The following is an 18874-nucleotide window of genomic DNA, read 5'->3' on the forward strand; positions in this document are numbered from 1 at the left end:
ACTCAAGGTCAAACTTCTAAAATCATCAATTTTTATCTAAAACATCATCAATTTTCATACAATTGACTTGAAGATTAAACAGCAATTACAGAGTACATTACTGAAATGGGAAACCAAATATTTTTGAGATCAAAACGTCAAAGGTCAAACTTCTAAAATCATCAATTTTCAACTGAAAAATCGTCAATTTACATCTTATTAACTTGAAGGTTGAACACGATTTGCAGAGTCCATCACTGAATTGGGGGGGGGGGGGACTATTTTTGAGGTCAAAAGGTCAACTCAAGGTCAAACTTCTAAAATCATCAAATTTAATCTGTAAAATTGTCAGTTTTCATCTGATTAACTTGAAAATAAAGCAGCAATTGCATAGTACATCGCTGAATTTGGAAACCAACTGTTTTTGAGGTCAAAAGGTCAACTCAAGGTCAAACTTCTAAAACCCTTCGGATGAAACTTGGTGAACACATTGGGAGTGAGACAAGGAAGAAATGATTCAATTTTGGTGAAGATCCGAATCCGGATCCGACGACAATAATTTGTTTAAGTGATTCTTCACCGTTGAGAGATCAGGATAAAAATGATATGTAGCATGATATCTCAAAAAGAGGTGGACGGATTTGGACAAAACTTGGTCAACAGGTTGTGTGTATGGCAAGGACGAATTGTTTCGATTTTGGTGAAGATCCGAATCCGAATCTGGATACGAAAATTATTTATTTTTAAAGTGATTCTTCACCATTGAGGGATCGGGCCAAAAATGATATATTACTGGAAAGCATGATATTTACCTCCACCACTGAAGGTGAAGGAAGTTATGTTTTCACCCCTTTCTGTCTGTTTGATTGTTTGTCTGCAGACAGTATATCTCAAAAAGTTGTGAACGGATCCGGATGAAATTTTGTGGACAGGTTCAACGTGTGACCACAACAAATTGTTTCGATTTTGGTGAAGATCTGAATCCGGATCCGACTACTCTAATTTTTAAGTGATTATTCACCATTGAGAGATGGGGCTTAAAAATGATATATTGCACGATATCTCAAAAATGTATTGGGCCAGATATGTTCCCATGGTTCAGGCATTACAGGGCAGAGGTATGTGCTCTACGCAGTGCACTTCTAGTTTAGACTGTTTCACTCCTTTCCCACTAGCAGAAAGCAGTTATTTTGATTTTGAACTCTGGGAATAGTTACTCTTTCTCAGATGAAAAGCTATTTCTCTTTTATACTGCTTGTTCAATCATTTCCTCCACTCATCCCTGTTTCATATGCAGGGCTTGCATTAGTGTGGTTCTTCAAGAGATTTTCATTGATGGATTTTTTTTCTCTCCCATATGTGTGCACATATGTAATTAAACATTCTCCTTTTTATGCTGAACCTGAGTGGAAATTGAGTTCATTTCTACCCCAGCATGCATGCAAGGTTTTGGACCACTAGGTTTCATGGTTTTGGAGTTATTTTCGGAGACGGTGGAAGGACTGACGGACGGACAGACAGACACACACTGACATATATTATTGTAGATTAAATCTTCGCTAAGTGAAGAATCGAATAAAATTGCATTATACAGACCAGAAAAAACTAGCAGATACCCATCTAGAACGGGTATGGGGGACAGGACGGATCACAATTCTCGGTTACGGTAGTTTCTTTGGATGTTTTGCGCCGCATTCAACAGCTCAGTTCAGATTGGTGGCATGTCTGGGTGCCCATTGTAGCGTTTGAGACCGGTCGCTTTGGATTTTTGGCCTTGACACATAGTGCCGGATGAGTAACACGAATGATTTGACATATTCATAGTTTCTATATTACCTCCATCAACAGATTAACAACATGGCAGGATAAAAGTCGTAAATGCTGAGTTGAATAAACGTCCTGAACTCATGGACTGAGTTAAGTAAAGCACGTCGTCTGAGAACCGTCCGTCAGTTTGCCGCCGAACACTGCTGATTGTGACATCATCGATTCCCTCATTGAAAATTCTATCTATATTCGATTTTTTGAATCTGCTATCATCTGCGTAAATACATGGAACACACAATGTGAAGATTTCGGAAGTATGAACAGAATATGTTCGGAGAAAAGTGTGTTAGAAGTTCCAGGCTTACGCCCATTTTATTATATTATATTATGATTATCTTAATATTATGATTATGATAATGATATTCGATTTTTTGAACCCGCTATCACCTGCGTAAATACACGGAACACATAATGTGAAGATTTTGGAAGTATGAACAGAATATGTTCGGAGAAAAGTGTGTTAGAAGTTCCAGGTTTACGTCCATTATATTATGATGTTGAGGTGCTTTGTGTGAAGTTATTAAAAGATACAAAACAAGATGTATGAAACCGTCCATCCATTTTATTATTTTAAAATGAAAGAATGAAACATGCAGAACAATGTAAAGAAGCCTTTGAAAATACACAGAATCATCATCTATGCTATATACCCCGAGGATAACAAAATGTTATACACAATTACCATATAATGGAGAAATCTGGAGGAGTAACTCATCATGCCTGGAAAATAAATAAGAAAATCCCCAAATGTTTTTCCTGTATATTTCCAAAACAACCCTAATGTACTCTTCTCCTCATAAAATAATTAAGTTGTCCTCCCAAATTTTCTATTAATAAAAACCCATTCCCTGAACAGATGAAAGATATATTTATTTTGAAAACCAAAAAACTGCTTGAAATCCTGGAGGGAAGAGTGGGTAAGAAGGGCCTAAATTGGGAAAGGATCTCTCCCCTTCCGATATCCTGATGTTTCTTATTCTCACAAAGTCTCCTCTCAAGTCGACCTGTCGTGTTTTCCAAACCTACCCTGTTTGCCATTTTAATGTATGTACTCATGTGTTCATCTAATAATTCTCTCTGCTCCCTTGTCTTGTCTGTATGTCCAAACGCTTGATGCATGTCTATTCATTATTTGCCCCATTATTTGCCACTTCCTATTATGGATACAAAGTTCCAGCACATACTTGGTTTGGGGAAGAAGTGGGATGGGATGGGATGTTGAGACTGATATGGGCAAAGCTATAAAAGAGGGATTGTGGAGTGGGGAGGGGGATGTCATCATCACTAGATGGCCCTGAAGGTAAACATTGATGGGCAAACTAGATGTAAACTCGGATAAACAATCATATACTCCCTTTCACATAGTTAACCGTTTTAATCCCTGTGTGTTGCCATCTGAGCTCGTCTCCTACCTTTGTAGATTGGACTATTGTATGTATATTGTTTAAATGTCTCCCAATGTTTTTGCAATTCATGTAAAAGTAAGATGATGTCTCCCAAAGTTTTTATCCTGCATAAAATCTTTTCATACTCTTCCATGACCTTAGACGAGTGTGGAAGATTGAAAGGAGCAGTTTCACTGTGCATTCCAATCTTCTTTCAAGCATCATCTACTCCCTCACATTCGAGTCTTGATGCACTTGATCTGGAAATGGTATTTTTGCTGTTATTATCGTGATTACAATTGTTGCAGTGAATTCAACCTTGATGGCTCAAACATGTATCTGCTTATAGCAAGCATTGTGGTACAAGGAGCATTGTTTTATAATCATTATCAATTTACAATTTTACAACACCTCATCAAAGCATCAGGTGGCAAATCAAACATGGCTGAGTGAAGGCAAGAAAACTCACCTTTGTTCCCCAAATCTTGTAAATATTTTAAAGTGTTTGTGTTTGTACCTTATTCTTTCATGGCCGAACCGTAACATCTCGAGGCCTCAAAGTTTGGGTGTAGCTACAGTGCCTTCAGAAAGTATTCACACCCCTTGACTTTTTCAATTTTTTTTGTTACAGCCTGAATATAAAATGGATAAAATTAAAAAATTTGGTCACCATTTTACACAATATACCCCATAATGATGAAGTGAAAACATGCTTTTAGAAATGTTTACAAAGTAATTAAAAATAAAAAGGTGAAATATCTTGCATCAACAAGTATTCAACCCCCTGAGTCAATACTTTGTAGAATCACCTTTGGCAGCGAATAAGACTTTGAGTCTTCTTGGGTATGTCTGTATCAGGTTTGCATACCTGTATTTGGGGATTGTCTCACATTCTTCCTCAAAGATTTGCTCAAGCTCTGTCAAGTTGGATGGGGATTGTAGGGGAGCAGCAATCTGAAAGTATTTCCACATATTCTCAAATGGATTCAAGTCTGGGCTTTGGCTGGGCCACTCAAGGATTTTGACCTTATTCTGAAGTCATTCCAGTGTTGCTTTGGCTGTATGCTTGGGGTCATTGTCCTGTTGGAACATAAATCCTTGTCGCAGTCCAAGGTCTTTTGCCCTCTGAAGCAGGTTCTCCTCAAGGATTTCCCTGTATTTGGTGCCATTCATTCTTCCCTCTATCCTGACAAGTCTCCCAGTCCCTGCCACTGAAAAACATCTTCATCCATGATGCTGCCACTACCATGCTTCACATTAGGGATGGTGTTAGATGGGTGATGCGCTGTGTTCGGTTTCCACCAGACGTAGTGCAATGCATTCAGTCCAAAAAGTTCATTTTTCGACTTATCAGACCGCACAATCTTTTGCCTCATGCTCTCACATGCCTTTTTCACATGCCTTTTTGCAAGCTGCAGGCACGCTTTCATGTGCCTTTTTCTCAGGAGTGGCTTCCATCAGGCCACTCTCCCATAAAACCTCGATTTGTGAAATGCAGCAGAAATTGTTGGCCTTCCAACATTTTCTCCCATCTCAGCCAAGGAACTCTGTAGTCCTGTCAGAGTGGTCAATGGGTTCTTGTTTAACTCCCTCACCAAAGTACTTCTTGCCAAGTTGCTCAGTTTAGTCAGGCCAGCTCGAGGAAGAGTCTGGGTAGTTCCATATTTTTTCCATTACCTAATGATGGAGCTCACTGTGCTTTTGGGAACTTTCAACACTCTCAAAATTGTTTTATACCCTTCCCCACATCACAATTCTATCTCGGAGTTCTTCGGACAGTTCCTTGGACCTCATGGAAGAGTTTCTGCTCTGACAGGCACTGTCAACTGTGGGACCTTATATAGAAAGATGTGTTTCTTTATAAATCATGTCCAATCAATTGAGTTGGCCACAGGTGGACTCCAATCAAGTTGTAGAAATATCTCAAGGTTGATCAAAGGAAATTGGATGCACCTACACTCAATTTGGAGTGTCATAGCAAAGGAGTTGAATACTTATTGACGCAAGACATTTCAGCTTTTCATTTTTAATTAATTTGTGATAATTTCTAAAAACATGTTTTCACTTTGTCATTGTGAGGTATTTTTTGTAGTTTGGTGACAAAAAATGTAAATTTAATCCATTTTAAATTCAGGTTGTAACAACAAAATGTGACAAATGTCGAGGGGTGTGAATATTTTCTGAAGGCACTGCACTTCAGAATATCGACAAGGTTTTAAGCTCTCCTGCATACCACAAAATTCCCCCACCACCACCCCCCAAGAAAATTCTGTGTCTGTATGTTTGCATAGTTCGGAAAATCAAAATCGGAAAATCAGTTCGGAAAAAACTGACCTCAAATACGGAAAGTGGGTCATTCACAATCCGTGTTGAGGCCACCAAAGGCTGCTAAAAGAGTATATTTGGATGTGGGGTCAGGCAATGCTGCCACAGGCTCGCAAGCGGTAACCACCACGAGGTCAACAATTCCATCACTTTTCAACGTCCAACACGTCCCCAAACCACCACTGGGAAAAGCTCATCTGGCCGGGCAGCCCCTCCAGTTAATGATATTTTAAACTCAAGATACCACCAACTAGTCTTATTGCCCAGTAAAAAAAAGGCTGTGGTCTGACATTTCTGTCTCCATCAACAGATTGCAGTCATGTGATGCTCCCTCCCACTCAGAAGAATGCTAAACACTAACTCACAATGTCTGGCACAGTACCGGATGAAGACCACTCCCAAGTGGATCGTCCCAAGACATGAAGACGGCATGGATCATCCCAAGAACCACCACCATGTTTTGATGATGATTGATATTTGCCTTTTTATTCAAATTACATTTGTGACATTATTGGCGGGATCATCTCAGCTGTGTGACCCTTGGAGTCAATTGCTCGACCTCATTGAGAGAAAAGACTAAATTAATCACATGCCATGAAATAGTTTGGGTTTACCCAGTTTGGACTGTTCAGTTTTGGCCTGAATGACTGTCCCTCTATCACCAAGTGTTTAACACGATTGACATCAGACTGTCAAGATAAATCACCATCATTGTTCGTGATGGTGACATGAAGAAGAGATGTCATTCCAAATGTAACAAAGTTTCCTTGTTTATTCTTTTATCTTTTTCTTCTTTCCTTCTGTTATTTCAAAGAAGACATGAAGAGGCTTCTAGAACACAAATCTAAATCCATCCTCTTAAAGTTACCAATATAAATTACATTGTTTTGGTGTGAATAAATGAAATGGCTAAAGTGAGAAATATTAATGACAAACTTTGGATCATAAATTTCCACAAACAGCCATTTAAAATACCTTGAGGACAAGAGGTGTTTCTTGGTGTGAGACCTTTATCCTCAAAAGCTTGAGCGAGCCGAGCAACCTGTGGATGACAATCATTTGATCGGACACCTGGATAATCAGTATGGTTGATTGCTTTAAAGAATGCAGAGCATCCCATTGGAGCCACTATTGCTCAGAAAAAAGCTTGTCGAGTTATCCTTGGCCATATCTATCATAGTAACTTAGATGCTTTACACAATTGCAATCTGGAGTCGCTCAGGAACAGACGTGATGAACTCTGCTGTTCTTTTGCGAGACTGCTGTCAAATTCCAAGCTTCACCATTTGTTATCCGCAGACAGATCTCATTGTGGATACCAGTTAGGGAACACAAAACAATTAACTGAATTAAGATGGAGAATGACAAGATTCAAGAACAGATCAATGTCATATCTTATCCACATAATTAATGACCCAGTGACTATTACATTTTGAACTCTGATGTCATGTATCTATTTGAATCAATCTGCATTTTATCTGTTTCCTTTGTTTTAATGGGTAAAAAATTTTTTTTCTCGGTTTCATGTGAAACAAGAAAAATAGCAATCAAAGATTGCAGATCCTCGCCATGACTGCTTTTGTGTGGTGTATTTTATGTGGCGTTTGTGTACTGGTGTGTTACATAATTCATGAGACATAATTGGAACTGCCACTATACAGTATAACTGCTGGCAGTGATGACCAGCTACCAAGACGTCCCGCTTTGATCGGACACCTAACCCTGACCCGTGACATTAAAAAAAATTATTATTCATGATTCAATTGAATTTAGAATGGGATAAAAATAAATTAAATTCAAATCAAATGGAAGACCAAATAGGTACAGTCCTGCATTGGAGTAATTCTTGAGTTCAGAAGCTCCTCTACTCACAAACCTATCCAGCTACAGCCAAGTGAGCCATATTCAAAAACAAAAAATAAATAAATAAAACAAAAAGAACCCACAAAAATAATTCAATAATCCTGGCTGCCAGATCACGCATTCGATCAAGTTGAAATTTAAAACATTTATTCCACATCATCACGAGATCATAAATGTGAAGTTTCAGGTCGAATGATTAAGTGGTTCCAGAGAAAACATTATTTAATTTTTTTAATCCAATATGGCTGCCAAACCATGTGACCTATCAATTATTCCTTAACAAACTTGTACACCCATAGCTTGGGGAACATTTTTGTGAACTTTCCCCTCAATTTGTCCAGCCGTTCTAGAGAACATTTTTGTAGGTTTTAGGGTAAATCCAATATGGCTGCCAAACCATGTGACCTTTGGCATCATATGTGTGAACCTTTTGTTCCTCATGGATAGGCAGTCATACAAGTAAAGTTTGGCTTCGATCTGTTCAGCCACTAGAACTTTGAAGGTTTTTTTTTTAAACAATATGGCTGCCAAATCACGTGACTAATGACGTCATCAATTGTTTTTCTGTGGAACATTTTATCTTGAGATGACCCTAAAAAAATTTTTATTATTGATCACACATAGCGTTCTACATATGAAATTATGTTATAACAAAGGCACCTTTAACATCATCAAAGGATCACATTCATTCCCCATGAGGAGTACGTGCTCTGTGCCAAGTTATAATTTTTACCTTAGTGTGGTTTCAGAGATACAGAGGTCCAAAGTTTATCCATTTTTCCAAAATGGTTGCCACACCACATGACCTATGACGTCCTAATTATCATTAAAACATTCTACATGAGTCGTCACACCTCAAGCGGTTGCGGAGAAAAACACAAAAGTTATTTGTGGGTAAACAAAGAAACAAACAAACAAACAGACAGACAAACGGACCCAAATGCAATACCCTCTCCTTCGGCGAGGGTAATTAATGATTGTAAAGCTCACCTTAATTCAGCCTTTGGCCAAGATGGAAGTTTATTTGAAATAAACCTTCAATTGTTATTACCCGGTGCACGTGGAGTGGAAAGCGGGGTTAAGCAATTGGTTCACTTCTGTGTGTATGTCTGTCCGCAAACGTCAGTTTATGATCAAGGAATGATGATTTCAATTGAATGTTATCTTTTGAACACGAATCAGAAAACCAACCAGTAGTTCAGTAGTACTTTGGTTAAGAATTTGTCCCAATCACACATGTGCAGAGAGGAGTGAGATTATTTTTTCACTTTTTCTACCTGCCTGGCAGTCAAGCCAAATTGAAAATCATTCCAAACAGGAAACTTAAGGACACAAACAGGCACGAAGAACCTGCAACGTGGTAGATAAGGTGGTGTAAAAGCCACTGCATCAATGGCAATAAATTATTTTTTTTCCTGACCTTTACAATCTTTATTTTATGATATATTTGAACATTGTGTAGGGTAAGGTGTTCTAAGAACTCTCAAATTATTATTTTATTTATTCTTTTTCAACACAAGCCCTGTTCTTGAAGTAACATTAATTTCAGATGAGGTCAGAAAAAGACAATGCATAACCTCAGACTTTCGGGAATTGTAGTACTCATGCAGCTGATTGTAGTACTCCTGTAGCTGATTGTTTTTGTGAGATGGAGGTCAACATTCAAAGGAAGTGCATGAGGACAGAGGTTGGAACACCAACAAAAGAAGTGAAATTAAATTTCCACAAGTCTGAAGACGACGATGGTTCACGAGCGGTATTTGACGATGAAGATTGTTTCAGAAGTCAAGGATGAGACAATGTGATAATGTTTGACCAAGTTGTAAAAATGATCAACATGATGTAGTAGGAGTGACAGGTTATTAGCTGCAAAATGTCGAAAACCCGGTTTCGTTCAACAACTTTCAAAATTTGACCTTTCCATAACCTTTAAAGGTCACAAAACAATGTTGTGGACATTAAAATAAGGAAACAGGATACATGCTATAGCTTATTGGAGTTAGTTCGTCGAAGAAGGTCGAAAACCCGGTTCGATTCCCACAACTTTGAAAATTTGACCTTTGTGAACTTTAAAGGTCAAAGGTCAAGGATTATGACCTTTGGTGCAAAACTTACTCTGGAACATTCCAGGAGCAAAATCACGTCATATAGGCTATATGGCATTTCGCACTCCTCGGAATATCCAGACTTTGATGAAATCAGCGTAAAAACAAACTTGAAGGGGGCACCACGGGCAAGGTGTTCGAGATAGAGCAAAATGGTTTCAAGACTTTAGGTGGGGAATGACCTCAAGATTATGCATAAAAAATATTGTCACACTAGCTCTCAAAGTTTGGGCGGTCGTATGATTTTTATGTCAAAATTCGCAATTTTCTAAGTTCGTGACCTTGTGACCTTGACCTTGGGACGAAAATGAAAAATCAAGCTCCGTGGGGCTATGCAGGTGCCATTGGGCTAAGGAAATACTGAAACCCCTTCCAGATTCGACAAACCCCCTCGGAGAAGATGGATTTTTATGTCAAAATTCACAATTTTCTAAGTTCGTGACCTTGTGACCTTGGGACGAAAATGAAAAATCGAGCTCCGTGGGGCTATGCAGGTGCCATTGGGCCAATCAAATACCGAAACCCCTGCCAGATTCGACAAACCCCCTCGGAGAAGATGGATTTTTATGTCAAAATTCGCAATTTTCGAAGTTCGTGACCTTGTGACCTTGACCTTGGGACGAAAATGAAAAATCGAGCTCCGTGGGGCTATGCAGGTGCCATTGGGCTAACCAAATACCGAAACCCCTGTCAGATTCGACAAACCCCCTAGGAGAAGATGCAAATTGAAATCGGCTACCCCCTAAAAACACATGTTTTTTGGGCGTGGCTCCGCCCCTAATAGGCGCACCATGCCCATTCTCAGGAAAACACAACTAGATCATAATATAAACCTCCCACCAAAATTTTATCAGGATCGGATCAAAACCCACGGAGCTATGCTCGGGACAGACAGACAGACAGACAAGCCGGTAGGCGGACATGGGTAGTCGCGATGGGCCCGTTCGATGGGGAATGACCTGTGGATTAAGCACAAGAAAATTAATGATTCTAGCTTCAAGGGTTAATGCTGCAGATTGTTTTTTCGTTAAAATACCCCCACATTTAGAGGTTTTTCGGCCATTGCTAGGCAACGGAGGGGTCCATAGCAACGGTTCTTTCTCACACACAACTAGGACATACCATGAACCTACCATACCAGTTTCATGTGTATTTGACTCAGTCTCTGAGATATAACGAACTTCGTTTTTTTATTGTTTTCGACCAGGGTTCATTCAAAGTCTATCTTCTCCAACAGTTTTCATAGGATCCGGCTGGAAATTTTTGACAATATGGCTCAATGTACTGCTCACAGTCGCTCGTGGCCCGATTTTTGATTTTCGAAAAAATAAATTTTTTATGATTTTTCAAAAATTTCAAAGTCCCGTTGCAAGGCAACGGTGGTGTCCATAGCAACGGTTTTCATTTGCACACAACAAGGTCATGATATGAACTTACCAACCAAGTTTCATCAAAATCGCCATTGTATTAATGGAGCACTGGACCGAACAGACAGACAGACAGACAGACAGACATACAGACAAACATATCGATGGAAAAAGTGATAAGAAGGGTAGATCAAAAAAAAAAATATATATTTTTTCGACTTTATCGACTACCCAACACACACCAATAACGAAAATAGTGGTCACTTATTTTTTTCGTGAAAAATGTTTTCGTGAACCAAAAACGGCTGGTTAGTGGAGTTCAGGGAGATCTGTGTGTGGTGGGATTGGGATGCGTAAAGAGATGTGTGTGTGTGGTGGGATAAGGATGAGTCGGGAGATGTCATGCCGGGAATGACACATGGTAGTGAAACAGTCAATTACGAACAAAATAGAGCAATGAACGATCACCAAGCAAAGTGTTGGCAGAACAAATACAGACAAGAGAAACCACTGGATTGGATTAGGTATAAAAGCAAATTAATCAATATATTGATCACAATCAAAAAACTGCAATGGAACTGGGGAGAAACGTGGAAAAAAGAATGGTAAATGATGGACAAAAATAATTACAAATCAGCCACATCGAGTGGGACAAGGAAGAAGCCAATTGGAAAAATTAACTCCAACACAAAGGTCCTGAATTATCGGGAACCGGAAAGAGTGGACCATGATGAGGGAGACCTTCATCTTGAGGTGGATTGAAAGGGGTGAGTCAAGCAGAGCAAGATACTACATCTAATGTATTCGGTTTATGAATCCTGAAGAGCATGAAGGGAGACATTTATCTCTGCATTTATGCAGAGGGTGAATGTACCTGTTGCTTCAACTCCTCGATGTTCTCCATTTTCTGATGGAGAGACAAAATGTTCGCTTCTTTGGCCACCCTTCGCTTCTTCAATTTTCTCACTCTAAAATTATAAATCACACACATGCACGTGCACACACACACACACACACACACACACACACACACACACACACACACACACACACACACACACACACACACACACACACACACACATTCATGATTATGCACACATCCGTGATTACACACACAAACACTCATGATTACATGCACACGCGCACACACACACACACACACACACACACACACACACACACACACACACACACACACACACACACACACACACACACACACACACACACACAATTTTACAGTATCGGCTATCTTTACTAATATATGTCTGTGTGTGTGTGACTGAATCAACCCCTCCTGGTATGAAATCAACAGAGAAGCAGAATTTGAGCTCAGGACCCTTGGATCCCAAGCCTGCCGGCCCAACCATTAAGCCAAAACCAGGTGTCAATTTTTTTAATGGCGTGAACAAACTTTGGTACATAAAGGGTGATGAAGGTTGTGAAAAAGTTTCATTAAAATCGAATGCGTAGTTTCAGAGAAAAAGTTGCAAGTATTTGTGGATGAATGTATGGACAGATGGTTGGACGACGTGCCATCCCATAAACTCACCGGAACGACGTTACAGGTGAGCTAAAAATGGAGAAAGACAACACATGACATGACACACGCACATACACACACACACACACACACACACACACACACACACACACACACACACACACACACACACACACACACACACACACACACACACACACACACACACACACACACACACACACTATAAACTTACTTTTCTGCTGTCGATTTGATAATTTCTTTAGACATTTGGTTCTGATTATGTTCTCGTGTAAAAACATAATCTTTCTTCATAACATCTTCCCAATCAAACAACTCATTTTTCTGAGGTCTTTTGTCTGTATCACAAGTAAGAGAACACATTTCACATTTTATGGAATCAGATTGACAAATGGATTAGCGTTCAACTCAGTTCAGGCATGGAATCATTTTGAACAGGAGAATTGATTAAGTGTAATGTTGAGATATAACATAGTGTGATGTAATATAATGTGATGAAGAGATGTAATAGAGTGTGATGTAAAGATATAATATAGTGTGATGTAGAGATATAATATCATCTGATATGGAAATATAATATAGTGTGTTGTGGAGCTATAATATAGTGTATTGTTATATTGTTAATATTGTTACGGTTGTGTAAATTCACAGAACACCATTCAGGTTCCCCAGAGGTCAGTTATTTCGGTAAGTGTGTGTTCCAGGTGGGGCGTTCCATGTCAAGTGTACACATTTTTCAGCGAAATTTTGACACATCGTCTCAGATTTCACTCTTTTTTTGTGCAAGTGTTTGTTTCCACAGTAAAAGATTACGTGTCAATTTTCAGACCGAGGGGCCTATCGGGACCCATTTTAGCCCCCCCCCAAATTTGGGGGCTCCCAGTTGACCCACAATCTTCCAGTGGCCATACCACAGGTTGTAGTGGTCCGATTTGGATGATCTTGGTATCAAAATGCTCGTAAAAGCGAGATCTTTCGAATCGCATAAAGTAAAATCACTCCGAAACAGTAATTCAAAAAGTTATAGTTTGGGGCGCCCTTTGACCTTGGGCCCCCACCCCCCAGCCAAACCGATGATCCCAAATTTTTTCGTGTGAGTATACCCCTTCATATACTCCAACACCTCAGCATAAATTAAAATGGGATCTCAATGGGTTCAAGTGTGATGATGGTTTTATTGTTCGGTGTCCACATATCACTAATTCTTGATTCGACATTGGGCGACGTTTGCTGTCATCGTTCCAATGACGTCACCTGCTGGCAGGCGACTTTATGACTGAAATTGGCAATCATCATCTCTGGACTATTATATATGTATGTATGTATGTATATATATATATATATATATATATATATATATATATATATATATATATATATATATATATATATATATATATATATATATATATATATATATATATATATATATTGCTTCATTTGCAAAAAATTATTCTGCCTATTGTGTTTATTGATTTTTAAGTGTACATTTTTTGTATAACCATCAACGAATTAAGTTATAAATGGGTTAATCTCGGTTTTTTCATATTTTGCAGCAAGCATGGCGACTGAAAATCGAAAGGAGTTCTGAAAATACTGTTGCGATCCATTCAGCTCCCATAAAATGAAACAACGAAAAGATCTTCACAATGTGTCAAATGATATGTTGATGAAATTTTCTTCAAAGGTGAAAAAAGATGACAGATTTGTATTTCGTGCAGAAAAAAAACTCTCAGTTGTCACCAGAGCGTATTGAAGAATCATCTTCGACCAGTTCAAAATTATCATCACGAGGTGCGATCGAAGGCATTGCAGAATCTATTTCGACAGATGAGGACGAGGAAGTTTTTGAGCGAGAAGCAGAAGTTGACCTATTAAAGCAGGCGTTATCGATGATAGGCGAAAGCCCATTCGACAAACGAAAGGCAGAAAAGAACCCAGGGTACATTCCTGAAAAGCGAAGTAAAGTGGAAGATTGTGTGCAGAAGAAATTAGAACTAGTTGCTGGACCAAGCACTGTGGAGAAAACACAAAATACAGCGTCAAAATGTAATGAAAACTGCATGCCAGAGGTGATCAGAAGCATGAAAAAAGAAATACGTTGTTTCGAGATGTTCAGAGCAAATACGAAAACAAAAAAATTTGCTAGGAATATGGGCATCAGAGGGATGATGAGTGAATTCAGTTGCTCCCAAAGAATGGCTGTGCAAGCCAAAATTTTAGAGAAAGAAAATGGTATGCTATCGTCTCCAAATCCAAAACAGGGTAAAATATTGCCTGATGAAGTGAAATCCGCCATAACCGAAGTTTATCGAAGTGATGACCTCAGCCGAATAATCCCGGGAAAAAAGGACTGTGTGGTGGTCAAGAATGAACATGGAAAAGACAAAATTCAAAAGCGCCTGGTACTAAACAATCTCAAGGAACTGTTTCAGAAATTCAAAGAGAAGAAGCCTGGCTTGAAAGTTGGATTCGCGAAGTTCGCCATGCTCCGCCCCTCGGAGTGTGTCCTGGCCGGTTCAGGCAGTACACACAGTGTATGTGTATGTACGATACATCAAAATGTGAAACTCATGATGTTTGGTTCAAAAATGCCACAGATAGCCGAACTTCCAAGCTATCATCATGTGATAGCATGCATAGTTTGTAATCCAGCCCAACCGGTATGTTATTTCAGAATTTGTGAAAGTTGCCCATCGATTGAAGACTTCAAAACCGAGCTCCTGAGTGCTTATGAACTCGAGGATATTGATGAAATTCAGATTAAACGGTGGACATCCACCGACAGATCTGAACTGAGCTCCATGGTCCTGCCTTTGGAAGAATTCATTAATCAATTCTGTGAACGTGCGGTGAAATTAGTGAGACACGACTTCATTGCCAAGGCCCAATCTCAATTTCTGATAAATAAGAAAGACGAAATCGGTGAAGGAGAATTTGTCATTATTGGAGACTTGTCAGAGAACTATTCGTTTGTCGTACAGGATGCGGCCCAAGGATTCCATTGGAACTGCTCTCAAGCGACAATTCTCCCCTGGGTTTACTATTTCAAATCGGACGATGGCAAATTAAACCACGATTCGTTCACGATTATGTCAGAATGCAATACTCACGACGTTGTCTCAGTCCACCTCTTCCAAAGAATGCTCATTGAAACTTGAAATCCAGCTTTGGAAATGTAAGGAAACTTTACTATTTCTCAGATGGTTGCGCTGGCCAATGTAAGAACTGCAAAGCCTTCATAAACCTATGTCATCACAAATCAGAGTATGGTATTGACGCAGAATGGCATTTTTTTGCCACAAGTCATGGCAAGGGCCCTTCAGATGGCGTGGGAGGTACAGTCAAACGAGAAGCAACACGTGAGAGCCTGCGTAGACCTTATGACAGTCAAATGATTTCTCCAAAAGATCTTTTCGCCTTTGCTGAAAATGGTTTGAATGAAATGAAGTTCGGTTATGGGACCCAAGAGGCATATGACGATGAAGAACGAAATCTGGAAGAAAGGTTAAAAACGGCCAAAACCATAACTGGAACTCAAAAACTTCATGCTTTCATCCCTATTTCTGAAACTGCTCTTGAAGTACGTGAATTCAGCCTTCGCGAGGAACACCATATCGAGTCAGCTATTTCAAAATCTACACCAACTTTTAACGGGAAACTCTCAGGTTATGTCACAGTGCACTATGATGGAAAATGGTGGCTTGCCGACATCATGGAAGCCTTTCAGGAGACTCATGAAGTGAAAGTGAATTTTCTTCATCCAAACGGGCCTGCAAATAGTTTCTTTTCTTCCTGACATTGAAGATCACTGCATTTTAAACATTTCTGATATACTTCTTTCCGTAGAACCAAAAACTGCTACAGGTAGAACCTACACAATCAGTAAAAAAGAAACACAGCTGTCAAATAAAACATTGGTTGGCAAAAAATCTTGACTATAATATGCGATGAAAAACTCTTACTCATACAAGTATCGCTTCCAGTTCCTGCATGTGCATGTGGAAAATGTATGTACAATATACTGATATAGTGTATTGGAAATCTTGTGTTCAAATATTGTGCGATGTATTGTGGCGTATCGTGTGTCCAGCACCCGAGTCCCCAAACAATAAAACCATCATCACACTTGAACCCATTGAGATCCCATTTTAATTTATGCTGAGGTGTTGGAGTATATGAAGAGGTATTCTCACACAAAAAAAATCGGGACCATCGGTTTGGCTGGGGAGTGGGGGCCCAAGGCCAAAGGCGCCCCAAACTATAACTTTTTGAATTACTGTTTCGGAGTGATTTTACTTTATCCGATTCGAAAGATCTCGCTTTTACGAGCATTTTGATACCAAGATAAGCCAAATCGGACCACTACAGCCTGTGATGTGGCCTCTGGAAGATTGTGGGGCAGGCGGGGGTGCCCAAATTTGGGGGGGCCCTAAAATTGGCCCCTATTGGCCCACAGGTCTATAAGTTGGTATTTTGAGTTTTTTCACCCAAGTGAATAAATGACCAACATATGGGGAGAAAATGAGGTATTAGTGTCGGGAGGGTGTGTACACTTGACATGGAATGCCCCAGGTTCGAATTCCCCACCGATGTATAACGGATATTGTTCGTGTGCCGGGCTGTGCATCTTTGAGTTAGCCGTTATTCTTTTCTGTCGTTATTTTAAAACAAACACGTCGTCACAACAACGACAACCCACTGCCTTGTTCGACGGTGATTTCCAACACGGCCGCAGTTGACGGTGATTTCCAACAAGGCCGCGTTTGACGGTGATTTTCCACACGGCCACGGTTGACGGTGATTTCCAACACGGCAGCGGTTGACGGTGATTTCCAACACGGCCGCGTTTGACGGCAAGAACGGATCAAAAAGGCCTTACCCTCTGAAGAAGCTGGCCAATCGGAAGTGAAATGGGCGGATCCAGCCTGGGTGAAGGTTAAAAGGTGAAAAGGGGGGAGGGCGCTGATTTCGGGTGGTGAAGCCCAGAGCGACCCCTCCCCTTGGGGCTATAAAAAGCCGCGTTCGCCCGCCGACAGAGCAGTCGGGGAGAGGGCTTGGAGAGAGCGCTTGAGGAGTGCGCTTGAGGTGAGTGCTGCAATTGAGTTGGTGTGGGGAGCTCAGAGGCAGTGGAGAGCTGGTTGCTTCGAGTTCGTGCTGCGCTGGAGTTCGTGGCTTGCGGTTGGCGGAGGGAGCGGAGAGATGCCCCATGGAGTGCTGGAGAGTTCGGAGTTCGGGCAGTTGGTTCGCTGGGGCTTCACCAGCACAACCAGGAGGCCTGAGTCGAGACCCCTTCACTCCTCCAGCGCATCGTCGGCTAAGCCAGGCTGCAGTGGGGGGTCCGGACGACCGAGGGAGACAGTCGGAGCTCGGGGGTCCAGGCAAAGACACCGAGGGTCGCCGAACCAGGACCCAGCGAGTCACCACGAGGGTGGCCAGGTAGCCCAAGCGGTCTCTCGGAGCCCCTTTGGTCATCCTGGCTCCGAGTAATTATAAAGGCTCATGAGCTCAGTTCTTTCTTTCTTGGGTTTTGGATGAAAGTATGTGGCGCCTTGTCCACCAAAGTAGAACTGATTCAGTGGATGATGGCGTACATAATAGACATCGGCTGTAGATTTTTGCTCGTGTCTTGTCCCTGAGCCCCCATTGCTTCATTGACTGCATGCGTGTAAAAATAAATACCCCTATTGTTTGAATGTTAACCTGCTCGTTGTGTCACTTTCTGCCATTGACTGCCATGATGCGTTTCGGATTATTAGCTGGCTGATTATCAAGCCGATAAAACGTACATCTGGTCCGATGGGACTTGGCGATATAAAACCGCTCGGCAACCGCATACGGAACGGGCTGCTTAAGCAGCTCGATTTCATGCAGGCCGGTCGAGGTATAAACTCCCGGCATTTCTGTCCGCGCGAATAGTTAGGTATATCGACAATTGACCCTGTAGCACGTGGACAGAAGAGTTGGCTGGTTTATGGTGTGTTAAAACACCCGTAGCTGGATTTCGGCGTTGATCCGGAAGCTACGACTAGATTGCTCGTCCGGTAAGTGCGTGCGGCCGCAATTGGGCTAAGGCGGTCGTCCGCACACTGAACGGGCGGAAATCTACAACAATATAATGTGATGTAGAGATATAATATAATGTGATGTAGAGATATTATATAATGTGATGAAGAGATATAATATAATGTGATGTAGAGATGTAATATAATGTGATGTCGAGATATAATATAAGGTGATGTGGAGATATAATATAGTGTGATATAGAGATATAATATAGTGTGATGAGGAGATATAATATAGTGTGATGTGGAGGTATAACAAAGTGTGATGTCGAGATGTAATATCGTGTGTTGTAGAGATATAATATCGTGTGATGTCGAGACAGTAAAATGTGATGTAGAGAAATAATATATTGTGATGTCGAGATATATAATCTGATGTGGAGATCTCATATAATGTGATGTAGAGATATAATATACAGAGAGAGAGAAA

At 40.5% G+C, this 18874-nt stretch overlaps 1 protein-coding gene across 1 annotated transcript in view; it reads right to left on the bottom strand.

Annotated features, from left to right (window-relative positions):
- Window positions 1-2348: 2348 nt before the first annotated feature.
- LOC147010335 (transient receptor potential cation channel subfamily M member 2-like) overlaps window positions 2349-18874 on the bottom strand; it is a 258972-nt gene continuing 242446 nt past the window's right edge. Inside the window, exons 24-27 of the mRNA XM_085859000.1 lie at window positions 12594-12717; window positions 11726-11819; window positions 6492-6558; window positions 2349-3451 (exon numbers count right to left, since the gene is read on the bottom strand). Coding sequence (XP_085715126.1) covers window positions 3417-3451; window positions 6492-6558; window positions 11726-11819; window positions 12594-12717 — 320 coding nt within the window. The 3' untranslated portion in view covers window positions 2349-3416. The remainder of the gene's footprint in view (window positions 3452-6491; window positions 6559-11725; window positions 11820-12593; window positions 12718-18874) is intronic.

Source organism: Eptatretus burgeri, chromosome 16 (genome assembly GCF_056783735.1).
Source record: "Eptatretus burgeri isolate ZD-2024b chromosome 16, Ebu_testis_v1, whole genome shotgun sequence".
In the NCBI taxonomy this organism is placed as follows: Eukaryota; Metazoa; Chordata; class Myxini; order Myxiniformes; family Myxinidae; genus Eptatretus; species Eptatretus burgeri.